A 16,613-nucleotide genomic window follows, 5' to 3' on the forward strand; every position below is an offset into this window, starting at 1 on the left:
CAAATTGAAAATAAATCTTCTTCATAGTGAATTGTGCGGTGATAAATTATTAGGATTGTTTTTTGCATTTCTACTTAAGAAATTCGAGTGGGTAAATGAGTTGCATCCATAGTAGGTATTTTTGATGTTCAATCAGGAAATACTGATACAATTAAGAAACCTACAACTGACACATTCAAAGGATGGATAAATTAATGTTTGGTGTTAAAAGTTATACAAGAAGTAGATACATACATAACGAGAAATAGAAAGGTGTTAAATATTGATCCTCAAGGTTATAAGTACATATAGTTCATCGCGTACCCTAATAATTAGTGTATTAAACAAAAAGAGCAGCCCTGGCTGTCAACATCGTTGTTTTACAGATCACCGTAGCTATGCCGCATCTTCTTCAACCGTAGTTACCAATAGAAACACGTAAAAAATATCGTATCCCGACAAAAAAATAACCCGTCGTTGGATGGAAAGGACATACCAGGCGTGGGAGGAGTGCTACCTCTGGAAACATCGTTACCAGCGCCCCCTAAGTTTGTTTTGCTAGAGTAAAGCTTCGACGGCCTAGTCGCAACTTGTTGAAGCCTCAAATTCTCCAATTTGACAGGAGACGGAATGAAACCAATGTCGCAGCCTTCTTTAACTAATCGACCTATCCACCAGTTGTTGTCATATTTTTCCTGGAAAAAAAAATCATTCAGTATTTGCAATTTTTCTTCGAAGTGGATTCAGCTGAAACAGTCCACACATACCAGGTGTATTAAAATAAATCCATTATTTTTGCATGAAAAAAACAAGGCTTTAATTACCACAGTTTGAAAGATCCGATTTAGGTCAAATATACGCGGTTTTGTTCGATTACTTATTGCTATTTTGAAAGAAATATCATTATGCCTCTCTCATAAAAGCTCTCGTCCCTATTGACGAAAATTTGAGACAGTCGATTTTCACAAGCCTCTGTTTAAATAGTAATCACTTGGTGCCAGATCCGGACTATAAGGTGAATCCTTCTGGCGAGTCACTATCGATGTATGGCCTGGCGTTATCCTGATGGAACACAATACCTCTCCTATCGGCCAAAGCTAGCCACTTCTGGGCGATTGCTTTCTTCAGACAGTCAAATTGTTGACAGTGGTTCCGAGTTAACAGTTGTGCCGTAGTAGATAATAGTAGATAACTTCCTGTAAATCCCACCAAACACACAGTTGAACAGTCAATCCTAGCTTGGCCACCGTTTCAGCTGGTTCACGACCGTTTTCGCTTGACGTTGTCGTAAGTGATCCACTTTTCACCACCAGTCACCAACTGTTTCAAAAATAGGTAGATTTTGTTGCGATTCAGCAGCAATTCGTTCCATGAGGTTTTTTGCATTAGCTCGTGTGGTACCCATACATCGAGCTTTTTTTTATACCAGCCTTATGCAAATGGTTCCAAACAATTTTTGTGCAATCTTTCGCTCTTGTGGAATCGTAACAGTGCCTACATGACGTTCAGACTCGACAATGTCATTGATTTCATCGACATTTCTGACAATTGGCCCTCCTGTGCGTGGTGCAACATCGAAATTACTGAAACTGAATCGACGGAACCAAAATTGCTCGTAATTGGCTGTTACAGTATCAGGACCATAGATTCTATTTACATTTTCCGTCGCCTGGCTTGCATTTTCGTCTTTATCGAAGAAAAACTGTGAAATATCGGGAATTTTCTCTTTGCTACTATCTAGCTTTGACTCGCGATCAAACTAAACTCGGCCAACTAATCACAAAACTGACAAAAAGGTTTTTGTTGTACGGAATCTCATCTTTCTTACGCCATCTAATGGAAGCCGATCAAACTTATTCAACGCGAGATACAAATAGCTTATATAATAATATTAGAACAATAATGGATTTATTTTTACTACACTGAATATTATAGATAGACCAATAACAAAACAATTATTTGATGATTTGGTCCCATTTCATTGCCCAGAATAAAAACAAATATAAAATATAACCTTTAAAACCCTAGCAGAATACTCGTTTGAAGTGAATAGAGCTAAAGACAAAAAAGACAAAAACTATAGACACCTTGTGGTTAACCGATGGTATAATTAAGGAGGAAAGAAATATGAAATAATATCGATGTATGATGTCGCTAAGGGACTTGGCCTTAATTTTATGGAGGGTTTACCAATAATAACTTCCATTTTGAATATTTCGAGCCAAGTTAGTGATGAGAAGAATCGAAACTGTTTGCGTCGGTCAAGAATAACTTTGGTCTTAAGGCTATTGAAGTTCAGTTAACACAATAATCGTTAATGGCAAACTTTTCGCTTTACAATCAATCAATCAATCAATAAGTTTATTAATAATGAAATAAATTATTGATTAATTTCAAAACAAAACTGTTTTTTATTCAATACCAAAAACCTTTTATTGAAAATCCTTTATTTGTAATTTGATGCGATATAATGTACATTTTATGTAGAATTATAAGACTTGATACTAATCACCAATTGATAGAAACCATGAACAAATTCCACTCACCTTTATGTGTAAAAAATCCCTAACGTCAAAGGAAACAGCATAACCGTGAACTGGTGAATCGTCATCAAGGGTACCATCATACGCTACGTTGGTCCTAACAGCAAATGCTACCTGTTTTGTCTGAAAAAAATATAAGTAGGTTGTTTCACAGGTTGTTTCATTCTTTCCGAATAGAAGGGATTTTTTATTTTCCATTTCTTTCAAAGTTCAACGTTGTCTCAACTGAACTGTATCAAAGAACCAGTAATTTAAAAAAATGAAAAATACAGAGAGTATACTACTGATTGAGTACAGATTCAACTACTGGCTCCATAACGAAATTCAGTTGGGACAACGCAGTTCAGTTTGAACACAGTCGGGATCTTCATCTAAGGGATTTTTCTCTTGAGACAGTTGTTAGGTGCATGATGGGCATTCCGCGTAATTCAAACCCTCATTTAAGTCACTAAAGATACTCCCGCTACCTTTCCTTTTTATCCTAGAATTAGTTAAGTCAATTCATAAGATCCATGACCAATTTTTCACAAGAAGACATTTTTTAAAACCGTATTACAAACTGAGTGAGGAACTAATGAATCTGTTTAAGCTAGAAAATAATTAGTAGTTATATCCTGAATGCTTGCCAAATACCCTAATATTTTTTGCTAAGTGGTTGAAAATTTTGAGAGAATAATCAAAAATATTAACTTCCATTTCCAAAACAAACCCGATTAGTCGTCTAAAAGCAAACGAGAGTCTACAGTACAGAGCTTCGTTCGAAAACTATGATGAAATTTCGTACACAAATCAGTTATGATACCCCATTGGTCCTCCGAGCTCGTGATTACGATCCTCGAATTCATTAGATAAACAATGAAATACTCTATCTTTCAAATATTCATATTCAAATAATTTGAAACTCCACAGAATAATAAAATTTCAAACCTGTACCTACTGCTGTTGTTGTGTTGAATAATAGTATATTACATAACAAGTGTTGTAAGAAGCATATTACGCAAGAGCCGCAAAACGCAGAGTGCGTAATTCTAGAAGCTCGTAATTGTCTTACGTCTCGAGTTGTGTATTATACTTTTTCTACGATCGCATTCATCTCCATAAACATTACGATACGTCAAAAAGTTATTAGATACGCGGGGTGTTATTCGTTTCCGTGGCAACTACAGAAGGTTTTATCTTATTGGTTATTCGCCATGCGATTTACTTTACAGATCCTACTGTATTGGTTGTTGATCGCGCTCACTGTTTACAGTAAAGTAAATCGCACAGCTTTACGTTGCATAGTACTTGAATGTACATAGTTACATAGTTGGCGAGTTAAATTTCGTCATTTTCTGTAGGGGGATTAGGAAAAAATGTTTTTTCTCAAATATCATCGAAAAGTTTCACTTTTCTTCCGCCAGGGGAAAAAGTGTTGCCTAGCAATGATAACTATCAACTATTATACTTAATATCTGTCAAAATTAATTCAGCATGGCAGCCATATCTAGGTAAATCAATCAATTATAACGATCGATAATATAAATCTTATTAAAAGTTTGATCTCCTGATTTAATGATTTTCTAGACGTTTGAAAAAAATGACAATTCGTAGGAGAAGTGACTTTTCATGGCTCGCATTCAATAATTCAGATAAACACAAGCTCGCCATGGAAAGTGACTCTTCTCCTTATGAAATAATATAGTATTTTACTGCAGGGTTCAAGCCAAATTCACTTTGGCAATATTACATTCACACAACATCACAGTCACACAATATTCCCATTCAAATAATATATAAATGGAAATATTGTGTATATTACTGATACTTCAAGCATCATATTGAAAATTACTATCACACTTGATTAGCTTAGAGAATTACGTTTTGGTCTACTGATCTTGCGGTGTTTTTTTTCGAGGTATATAACTTTAGGTTGGCATTACTGTTCAAGATGGCGACCGATTTAACAGCTGTCAAGTGATTTATTCTCAGTTTGGTTTGGCAATTCATCATGAATAGACTCACGCCTGAACAACGCTTGCAAATAGTGTAATTTTATTTCGAAAATAATGGTTCTGTGCGGAATACGTACCGCGCACTACATTCATTTTATTTTGTTTAGCGATGAAGCGCACCTCTGGTTGAATGGCTACGTCAACAAACAAAACTGGCGCATTTGGAGTGAAGCTAATTCTCAAGTGTATGTCGAAACATCGTTACATCCAGAAAAACTGACTGTTTGGTGCGCTTTATGGGTTGGTGGAATCATTGGTCCGTACTTCTTCAAAAACGATGATGGCCATAACGTTACAGTCAATGGTGATCGGTATAGAGCCATGATTACTAACTTTTTCATTCCTAAATTGAACAACCATGATGTCCAGGAGTTGTGGTTCCAAAAAGACGGCGCAACATGTCACACAGCTTGTGCCACAATCGATTTATTGAGAGACACGTTTGGTGACCGCCTAATTTCACGTTTTGGACCTGTGAATTGGCCTCCAAGATCTTGTGACTTAACACCGCTAGACTACTTTCTGTGGGGCTATGTAAAAGTCATTGGTCTATGCGGATAAGCCACAAACCCTTGACCATTTGGAAGACAACATTCGCCGTGTTATTGCCGATATACCGCCACAAATGTTGGAAAAAGTCATCGAAAATTGGACATCCAGATTGGACTACATCCGAGCCAGCCGTGGCGGTCATATGCCAGAAATCATATTTAAAATGTAATGCCACAAGATCATCTCGCGAATTAATAAAATTTATGTCAATCGAATAATCCATCGTTGTTTTTTTTGCAATTTAAAGTTCTATAGCTCTAAAAAAAACACTCTTTATAAGTACTCGGATTGAAACAGTAAACATTCAATAAGAAATTATAGCTTTTTTGAATAAACGGTATGTGTTGTGTATGCGTAAGAAGGAAATAGGCAAGAATAACAAGGTCTTTTTCGTCTTGGTTCCTGGTCACTCAGGAATTAAAGAAAATGAAGAGGACAACACACTTGCTAGAAAAGGAGTACAAACTCCTCCATTGGTCGGAAATTTTCTGTGGTATTAGCAAATATGAGACAAGAAAGAGTTAAAGGAGGAAGAAAAAAGAGAAATACCCAGGTGAAATCTTCCAGGGTTGGGTTATTCCAAAAATTTTCTTAGAAATTTTTACACTGCGAGATCTGAAAACTATCTGGATCTTAGCAAGAAAATGCTACACCTCCCCAATGGATTCCTTACGGGGCATTGTCGCCTTAGAAAGCACCTCATTAGAATGGGTCTAACAGAAAACAACGAGTTCAGATTCTGTGGAAACGAACAAGAAACTCCAGATCACCTGGTGACGGAATGCCTTGCCATCATTAGCAAACGCAAAATATGCTTTGGACAAGAAATTCACAAATAGCCTCCTTGAAGCCATGGAGTTCATCTGGAACTGGAAGGCGAGCTGTAGATTACGTTATGGAAAGAATAGCTCTGATGGAAGCACGATAGACCATTAGCTCGCAGTGCAATGCAATATATCTCATCTAATCTGTGCAAAGGTAAATAAAAACTTTCCGAGAGGTAATAATGCTATGAAAAAATAACTGTGGACGACTGATTTTTTCAGAAACTAACAACGAGGAAACATACATTGGCCGAAGTTTTTTCTTGATGCGGTGCAAAGCGGTGGGTGCTCCAGCGGTTTATTTCTCTGATATTGGAAATATCCAGCGTTGAGTTACAAAATACGTAACCTCTGAAAATACTAACCCCAGTAGAAATTACAATGTCAAATGAATAGCCGGTTAAAAAGCTCGGAATTATAAAATTCTGTTGACTATATCATTACGTTCGCCAAACATATCATCTTCTTCAACTTCACTCTCAAACACGTGAAAAGAGTTTCTCTAATTATGTGGCAAATCCTTCCATTTTATCATACCTCGCAGAAATAAAATCATGTGCAAATGCTTCAGTATGACACAGATTTCATGATTATATTTCATTATTATATTCTGGTACTCGGATTTTCCTCTCACGGATTGGTGATACTAAAAACAGTTCTGTAAACCAACATTCTTCAATGCAAAAATCACTAAACGATATTTATTTGAATATTTCATCAATTTCAGTGAAAATTGAGTGAATTAGATGAAATAATGTGAAGGGTGTTTTTTTTAGAGCTATAGAACTTTAAATTGCAATAAAACAACGATAGATCATTCGATTGAAATTAATTTTATTTATCCGCAAGATAATCTTGTGGCATTACATTTTAAATATGATTTCTCTAATTCTGTGGTTATTCCGTTCATTCTTCCACATCTTGTAGAACAAAATCGTGCGAGAATATATCAGAAACGCACAGTTTTCATGGTTATATTTTATTATTCTATGTTGGCACTCCGAACTTTCCGCTACGGCTTTATCTGTCAATTCATCAATTTGCCTTAAAGAAATCAGTTCTGCCAACCAACATTTTTCAATGCAAAAATCACTAAATTATATTTATGGAAATATTTCATTAATTTCAATGAAAATGCAATGAATTAGAGAATAGTTATTTATAATACAAGTGCAGAAGGCATTCATATTCTTCCACGAGTTCAAAATTCAAAAACGAGCCACGAAGTGGCGAGTTTTTGAATGAACGAGTTGTAGAATGAGCCTTCTGTACGAGTATTATACATTATTTTCTCTAATTCATTGCATTTTTATTGAAATCAATGAATTATTTCCATAAATATCATTTAGTGATTTTTGCATTGAAAAATGTTGGTTGGCAGAACTGATTTCTTTAAGGCAAATCGATGAATTGACAGATAAAGCCGTGGCGGAAAGTTCGGAGTACCAACATAGAATAATAAAATATAACCATGAAAACTGTGCGTTTCTGATATATTCTCGCACGATTTTGTTCTACAAGATGTGGAAGAATGAACGGAATAACCACAGAATTAGAGAAAATAATGTATAATACTCGTACAGAAGGCTCATTCTACCACTCGTTCATTCCAAAACTCGCCACTTCGTGGCTCGTTTTTGAATTTTGAACTCGTGGAAGAATATCAATGCCTTCTGCACTTGTATTATAAATAACTATTCTGGCATATGACCGCCACGGCTGGCTCGGATGCAGTCCAATCTGGACGTCCAATTTTCGATGACTTTTTCCAACATTTGTGGCCGTATATCGGCAATAACACGGCGAATGTTGTCTTCCAAATGGTCAAGGGTTTGTGGCTTATCCGCATAGACCAATGACTTTACATAGCCCCACAGAAAGTGGTCTAGCGGTGTTAAATCACAAGATCTTGGAGGCCAATTCACAGGTCCAAAACGTAAAATTAGGCGGTCACCAAACGTTTCTTTCAATAAATCGATTGTGGCAAGAGCTGTATGACATGTTGCGACGTCTTGTTGGAACCACAGCTCCTGGACATCATGGTTGTTCAATTCAGGAATGAAAAAGTTAGTAATCATGGCTCTATACCGATCACCATTGACTGTAACGTTCTGGCCATCATCGTTTTTGAAGAAGTACGGACCAATGATTCCACCAGCCCATAAAGCGCACCAGTCAGTTTTTCCGGATGTAACGGTGTTTCGACATACACTTGAGGATTAGCTTCACTCCAAATGCGGCAGTTTTGTTTGTTGACGTAGCCATTCAACCAGAAGTGCGCTTCATCGCTGAACAAAACTCGCGCGGTACGTATTCCGCAAAGTACCATTATTTTCGAAATAAAATTACACTATTTGCAAGCGTTGTTCAGGCGTGAGTCTATTCATGATGAACTGCCAAACCAAACTGAGAATAAATCACTTGACAGCTGTTAAATCGGTCTCCATCTTGAACAGTAATGCCAACTTAAAGTTATATACCTCGAAAAAAAAACACCCGATACTATGACTCTCTGCAAAAATAAAACAATTGCAGGAAATCTATCTTTGTTATATTGTCCTCAATCAGAGAGGGCAAGTTAAGGAAAACACAATGCAACGCATGCGAAACTATTGTACGAATTTTGTCTCGTTGTGGCTACAGTTCAGTGAAATTGTCTTCTTCTCTCACAACAAAAATATTTGGTCTCTCGACGAGGCCTCATTTGCTATTGTTTTTCTCCTAAAATTAACACTATTTTGTAGAGGGTTTTTCTCTTAGTCATCTCGATCTCATATCACTTTTTACATGAAGTAGACTGATGGTGATCTGCCTAGACAGTGTATGTGAATGGTTGTCGCACGACTTGACGGTGATTTGACAGAGATTTGATCGTCCCATGACTGTTGGTGTGAATCTAACACTCGTTCATTCAAAAACTCTTCTTGGCTAGTTTTTGAATTTTAAACTAGTGCCTTCTGCACTTTTTCTCTGTTAATTTTCTGATCATTATTATTATCACTGAACCGGGGTTGTTGCGGATCGGTTAGCCTTCTTGGAACTGCGACCACATGGATCTTTGGTCCTCAATTTTTACTATTCATACAAACCCAAGAGGAGGCCGTCGATTATGTTAACGAAACCGACAACATACTTTGGAGCCTTGGCTGTTACTTTGTGAGTATCCAGGAACCCTTTTTCCACATGAGTGATTCTTAGGCCAGTCAACCCTTGAATTTGCTCAGTTGTTACTACCTCCGTTCCACAAAGCCTGCAAATGTCATCTCTCATCTTACCGATATGGTAAACAGATATTGCACCGATAGTATCCTGTTAGCAGTCACGCCATTATCCGAAGCTCAACTCGTGCTATCTTCAAGATCTTTCGGGTATACATAGGTCGCGAAAGCTGCACAAATTTCATTGTCTGAACAAGACCAGGAGTATTTCTCCAGAGGGTTATTCTAGGATCCAACACTCATTGTAATAACCTTGATGCTCTTTCGCTGAGTTGATCGGCATTTTGATTTTCTGCAATACCACAATGCTCAGGTTCACTTACATCATTGCCTTTGATCAGTTGCTTTATGGTACTCCCATTTCAGCAGAGACCCCTGACTATATGATTCCAGGGACGTCAGCGTGGCCTAGCTGTCCGTAGTGATATAAATAAGTGCCCCTTTTAAGACAATATTGAGCGCATGTATAGACAGCCTTTGTTCATAGAAAAGAGGGCTCACTTCCTAGGACACTATATTTTCATTTCATGTCCGTATACGCCAATGCCTGTGTTCCCTCTGATTTTGATCCATCAGTAAACCATATGGAGGACTTTTTGACGAAACAATTTACGAAGTTTATTGCCCTGAAACGATAATCAATCACTAGGAATTACTGCTGCGGACGTTGAAGTATATCGGTGTGACAGGCGGTCCCTTGTAGTTGTCCAGGACCTACCTAGCTGGTAGAACCCAGTCTGTGAGGGTGGGCGGCGAGATGAGCGATGGGAGGTCAGTCGCGTTCGGGATCCCCCAGGGCACAGTCCTGGGCCCAATACTATTCAGTATCTACATCAATGGAATGTTTGCAGTGCGTTCTGGAGGGGAGATTCTGGGATTTGCTGATGATACTGCAGTTTTCTATAATGCAAATACTTGGGAAGAGCTCAGGATCTTTGTGGAGTCGGGTATGCCACTGTTGAAGAATTGGCTTGAACATCACCTGGTCGAGAGCCATTTGAAATATTCTGTTTCTGTTTGGAGTGGCGCATTGAAGACACACATTCGTCCACTTGAAGCTTTGCAGAGAAGATTTCTAAGGATTATGCTTTCCCGGGATTTGCTGTACCCATCTAATAGCTTGTGCTTGGAGGCGAATGTTTTCGATGTCCGGCAACTTTACTACTTCAATGTCACCATGAAGTACCACTGTGGCGAAAAATTCTCATTCTCTTACATTGCCCCGAGGCTCTACAATTCTATCCCTCGCGAGATTCAACTCGTCACTGGGTTGCCACGGTTCAGAAATCGTGAAGCGGTTGCTGATCTGGTTCAAATGCGGAGCTGAGGTGGGACCAGATGTATGCGTGTGTGTTATCGGGAAAATCGGTTATTCTCGACGATGCTGCTGTTTTGGTGGACTGTGAATTGGTGTTGATGGTTATGGGTCTTACTCTTCCGTGTTATCATTGTTGTTTTTTTGGACTGTTAACTTGCCCTGCTTAATTCATGTATCTATTTTTTTTTCTCTTTTCTCTATCTCGAAACAAGTGTTTTTTTCTCTTTTCTCTATCTCGAAACAAGTGTTTCTACACTCATCGAGACACTATTGTTTATTATTTAATATTGTTTATATATTGTTCATCTTGTAGATTTCTGAATAAACTATTATTATTATACTGTTAGGAAGGGTGTTTCGAAAAAGAATATAGTTGGCATCACATCCGATGGTTTTACTAGCAGATTTGAGTATTATTGATATCCTTATTAGTCCAATCAAATTTTCCGGTCGAAGATTTCCATTGCGAAATTTTCTTATTGCTTCCAGCAGGTACATTTCCTCTCATGTCAGTTTAAGGGAGGTAGATCAAGTAAAACCTCAAGGTCTGGTGTGGGGGTTGCATAAATAGCTCTCATAATACTAATATAGGGTAGCATTTGCAATTTCTGCAGCTGCGTGTGGGGACGTATTGAGTATTTTCCACCATGCTTAAGACGAATGCGTGACAATGAGGCGTACATTTCTGTATATAACCACAGTATCATTTCCGGTTTTATACCCCATGTTTTTCTAAAGAAACTTTCACAGGCATACATGGCTGCAGCGGTTTTGGAGAGAGTTTTTCCTCCAGATGAGTTCACTATCCAAGATGGATAGTGCTTGATATTGGCACGCAGTGGAAAAGTTCACAGTTTGGCTATTCAAAACATTTTCATATAATTAAACAACTTCCATGCTGTGAATCAATCGTTGTTACTATAATAAGAACCCAAGACAGAATATACCTATGTAAATAATCCCAAGATGGAAGATGTGTGTCCCATCTTGGGCTCTTTGTATAGACAAAAAAATTAATTCACAGATGGAAGTAATTTTGAGAATCATTTAATCCAGTTTAGTTTAAATTGAATTATATCGTTCTCTCCCATTTTGCTCTGTCATGTATCTAAGATGCGTGTATTTAAAGTAAGGTCTCCAAGGCCATTGTATCGCCGCAAGTAGCGCTAGATGAAATCCGGCAACACTGTTGTATACGTTAGGCCCCCCCTCCACCAATCGACACCTGGTGGAGCTCATTAGGACGCTCAGTTTTGACGTAGCAGCCATTTGCAATGAAAGTGCCGGTTGTCGCTCTCGCCAGGTGCGAGTTACGTTCAGTCATTAAGTTTTTGCACTAAAAAAAAACTCCATATATAGAAATTCATCGTCAATTGGAAGAAGTGTATGGTGAGAAATGTATGGACGTGAAATACGTTCGAAAATGGTGTAGAGAGGTGAAGAGAATTTTCTACTGGCCGACTAAACGTTCACGACGAAAAGCGCAGCGGCAGGCCGTCACACTCGGACGAAACAGTGCGGAAAGTTGAGGCGCTTGTGCTGAAAGATTGCAGGTTGACTCTCAATGAGTTGGCCGAAAAACACCAAGATGTGTGCAGTAGAGAATCTATTCATTCAATTTTGGTGAATAACCTGCAATACCGAAAATTGTCAGCCAGGTGGGTCCCGAAAATGCTTACCTCGGAGTACAAAGTCAAAGGTCTCCAATGTGCCCAAGACTTTCTCTCCAGTTTTGAAGAGGAAGGGGAGGAATTCCTTGATTCAATCGTCACAGGAGATGCTCTTAAAAAACATCTAGGAGGAATGAAATTTGCGAACGATGAAGAAGTTCATGAAGTGGTTATTTCGTTCTTGCGCGAGGCGGCGGGATCGTGGTTCGAGGAGGGGATACAAAAGTTTGTCGTATGAATGAGAAAGCTCATCAAAGTGAATGGCGATTACAAAACTTAGTAAATAAATGTTATTTAATGTGAAAAATAAATGGAGACCTTACTTTTAATACACGCCTCGTATATTAAATTATCTTAGGAAAGACGAAAAAAAAAATAACCTAAACCTACTTGAGACTCGAACTCGAGCATTTTTTGTGCACATTTTCGTTGAAGTTTGGTTCTTCATAATACCAATACGCTGAATTCAGTAATTCAGTTCAGTTGTTTCCATTTTTATGCAGCCACTTATACATTTCCCGATAATTAGAAATAACATTTTTGTTATTTCTGTGTGAAACGTTAAAAATAATCACTTTTGTATTTCTGTCCAGGAGTAATTTCTTTTTCACGATTCATCGGAAGAAGTTGGAAGTCCGAAAACTTACTCTTGCTTTGTCCAGCTGAGCAAGAGCTTGGCGCTCTTTCTCCCTGCGAAGGGCTTCTTTTTCCTCGTCCAGTGATAAATCTGAAGATGGCTGTGAATAGTTCGAATCAGCGGAACCCTGAAAATAAAAACTTCGATGAAATTTTTTCAGTGAAGAAACACAATTATTTTCATTATAATTTCATGATAGCAGAAATTGCGCTAAATTTAAACTATTGCAAACTGACACTTGCTTCTCGAAGGCTCATAGAGAGAATAGTGGAGTGATGACTCAAAAAGACAACATTGATCTAGATGAACATGAAAGTGTAAACATAAAACATTGCAATTCACATGCATAACAGTGATAAATGATGTAATGAGTTTGTCTGAAAATGATACTGTAGAATGGAAAGTATGAGTTTCCTCTTTTCATTGAAACCAGCGGTTTTTGACTCCATCGACTGAACTCACCTTAGGACGAAGTATTAATATTTTTTCTTACGTATTTATCGGGCAGGTACATTTTCTGCAGTTTTATTAATTTACAAAATCCCAGATGTATTTTTTCGTCCAAAAATCCGAAATGATCTACATTAATTCAAATTTCGAATAAATCTTGAAAGAATGAAGAAATTCACAGACGGATCTTTACAGAACCTATAAATGTAACTATAAATTTTAAGATTTTCATATTCAATTATAGCATTCCGCCGATAAGACCTCTTAAATCACTTCGAAGGAATGTGTCTGGAAGAATTTCAAACATCAGCGAAGAGATCCACGGAATGTTAACGTTTTATATGCAATTAGAATTTAATGGATTATAAAAAAGCATTCTCGTACGCAATAACTCTTATATATTTTAGGCAAATCGTCTCCTTGAGTGACATTCGATCTTTTCCATTGTGTATTCTTCAGAAAATCTCTACACTTATGTTTACTAACAAAATTATTTATAGAACTTGAAGCATTTGAAGTGAACACGAAAAAACATAGAATCGAAAAATGATCGTGTTGAATTTCTGAACTTCAAACGTAACTATCGTATTTCTGACATAGCGAAAATTCACAACAACGCCCAGAACTTGGGAAAATATCCATTTCACACTTCACTCGGTCAATTCACAATTGATTATCTCTTATTGCTACAAATGTCTGGCATCATCGGCAGACACTGTCTGTTGCAGAAAATAGTTTTTATGCATGGCTGGAAGAGTTTCTGTAACATTTATCCAAACTAACTGTAATAGATCTACGGGTTTCTACATATTTTTACAACACACATCCAACTAGGTACTTAATGAATGATATTTCAATCCAGTTTATAATATTCTTCCTCATCCTAAACTAACCGGTACGATTCGATTAAAATGGACAAGCAAATGATTTCCAAGATGGCTTGGACTTGTGCATGAAACTATCGAACTATCTAACTCAATATTTATGTGTTAATTTGCTAACTATTGTTTTTTTCTTACCAGAGATGTGTACTTTGACATAGGTTAGATGATGTGCCACTGCAAGCATGCGATAATAATTTACAAGTGATTAGCAAACCAGATCCGAAAGAAAGATTTAGTATCATCAATTCTAATTGTCCTTCCGTATAAGTACAACGTTTTTATTTTATTTATCTTCTTGGAGGTACCAATGGCAATGGTATTGTTTAAACGACAATGCAAGCACAACTGATTTTACTAGTTTGAAATTTACTGATTCTCCTAGCAAAGATCGAGATACGAATGGTACCTTTTCAATTCGATGGGATTAACAATTTTTCATTATTAATCACTTATACAGTGATTACATTTTATATTACTGTTAATATAAAAAATCAAATATTGTTTTATTTCAATATCAAAAATTGAAATATTCATCCATTCTGTCATCGCTGTTCATATCATTTACGTTAAGAACTCCTAAAACTACTGGCTATTGCTTTTTTCTGGTCCAAATACTTCGCGATTTGATCATGGCTTGTAAAGGTCTAGGTTCCTAGTCACTCGGGAATTAAAGGAAATAAAGAGGCCAACACACTGACCAGAAGAGTTTCAGTAGAAGAAAAGAACGAAAGTGAAATACTCTGTCGGAATTTTTCTGGGTTGGATAAATATAAATAGTTTCTTCGAAATTTCCATACTGCGAGATCTAAGAAGTATCTGGATCTTATGAAGGATATGCTACACATCCTCACTGGATTCCTTAGAAGGCATTGCCAAACCAATTGCAGGTTTGATGTTGTCATTATATTTTGGCATTCAGATACATATTTATTGGACCTTCTTTAAAATGGGATTTTTATCATTTCACTCGTCATAGGTTTCCTTTAAAATATTTCCTTTCAAGATGAACAAAATCACCAGTGTGCATTATATACTAACTGACAAAGAAACTGCAACACCCAGAAGGAGCTGTTCAAATTTTAAATTTTTTTTGGTAAAACCTATATAGTATAGCAAGGAGAAAATGATTTAATTTGGAGAAAAAAAGGTTTCTTCATGAAAACAATTTTTGTTACTCAAATATAGTATTCGTTGTTTGCAAGTTTTTTAAATTTTACAACAAACCAGCTGTTCGAGGAGATCCAAAGTCGATGTTTAATTTTTGTTAATATACCTAGAGCACGTGTACGTGGAATAATATCGCCAGTTAAGTTAATTTGAAAGAGGTGGTATTTTTGGTCTACGGGAGGCGGGGTTGTCATTTCGAGAAATCGCTAACCGTACGAACAGAAATCCAACTACTGTTATGAGATGTTGTCAAGCGTAGTTTAATAATGCCCAAAATCAAAGAAGAGTCGAAGAAGAGTAGGCACCGGACGTCGAAGGGGCACAAATGAAGTTCAAGATCGACGTCTAAGACTTATGGCCATTAGAGACCAAATTGTCGCAAATCAGTCTATAATGGCCATAAGTTATAGACATCGATCTTGAATCTTTTGCCATGGCCGCCCATATCCACCGATCTTTCGTCCATAGAGCATGTTTTGGAAATATTTGGATATTTACTCTAGCCCCAATGGACTTTGGCGGCTCTGAGACATGAAGAAGAGGTTGCTTGGGATAGTATCCCTCAAGAAGAAATAGACCAACTCATGCCAAGACCTGTTGGGGTGTGTATAGATAATCGCGGTGGTCAAACACATTATTAACAAATTTATTAAAGAAAAATTGTGAACCCTTCGTTTTTTCCTCCAAATTTCAATCATTTACTCCTTGCTATACTATGATTCACCAAAAAAAATTAAATTTGAACAGCTCCTTCTGAGTGTTGCAGTTTCGTTGTCAGTTAGCGTAAACACAAGAATCGTTCACTGAATTCGGAATTAATCCATAAAAACTCGAGTAAACAGCAATCATTCCATATCCTCAACACTTAGCAGATTCGCTAGAGGATGAGTCACTATCATAACAAATAATATCTCATCGGTGTAATGCTCACAAATCTATCCGGGTTGAAATAAATATTTCCGCATTTTAGTTAACCAGATCCAAACAATTCTCAGCTGAACTGCGAAGGAACTAGGTGAGTGCGTTTCCTCAATGAATTGTGTACAGAAATAAATACATTGGAACCTTCAACATACACTGCGTCAATATGAGTTACACGGATCTAACTGAAAGAACAAATTGTGTATATAGGTCGGGTTAACCTATTTGTGAGATGCACATATAAAGAAGAAGAATTGACAAATTTCCTCGATGAATAAGGGGAGCAACCAGTTCTGGTAGCATTTATTCTATGGTTTAGTTTAGGTACTCCTTATTTCGCTCAGATAAAATTCGATGTAAATTAGAAGAATGAATGATTTTTCAAATAGAAACACATAGGAATTTGTCAGATTCATGGTCTGATTGGTTTTATTTATTTGATGAAGACAAATAAAA

At 37.1% G+C, this 16,613-nt stretch overlaps 1 protein-coding gene across 12 annotated transcripts in view; it reads right to left on the reverse strand.

Moving 5' to 3' along the window:
• LOC123679041 (voltage-dependent L-type calcium channel subunit beta-2) overlaps positions 1-16,613 on the reverse strand; it is a 254,751-nt gene that overhangs the window by 31,389 nt on the left and 206,749 nt on the right. For 9 of the 12 annotated variants that reach the window (XM_045616380.1, XM_045616372.1, XM_045616374.1 and 6 more), the window contains 3 exons: positions 12,746-12,862; positions 2,526-2,645; positions 476-674 (listed from right to left, as the gene is read on the reverse strand). In XM_045616380.1, coding sequence (XP_045472336.1) covers positions 476-674; positions 2,526-2,645; positions 12,746-12,862 — 436 coding nt within the window. Of the gene's footprint in view, positions 1-475; positions 675-2,525; positions 2,646-12,745; positions 12,863-14,204; positions 14,244-16,613 lie in introns of all 12 variants that reach the window. The other 3 variants (XM_045616373.1, XM_045616384.1, XM_045616383.1) reach the window with 2 other exon arrangements.

This window comes from Harmonia axyridis, chromosome 4 (genome assembly GCF_914767665.1).
Source record: "Harmonia axyridis chromosome 4, icHarAxyr1.1, whole genome shotgun sequence".
NCBI classification, from domain to species: Eukaryota; Metazoa; Arthropoda; class Insecta; order Coleoptera; family Coccinellidae; genus Harmonia; species Harmonia axyridis.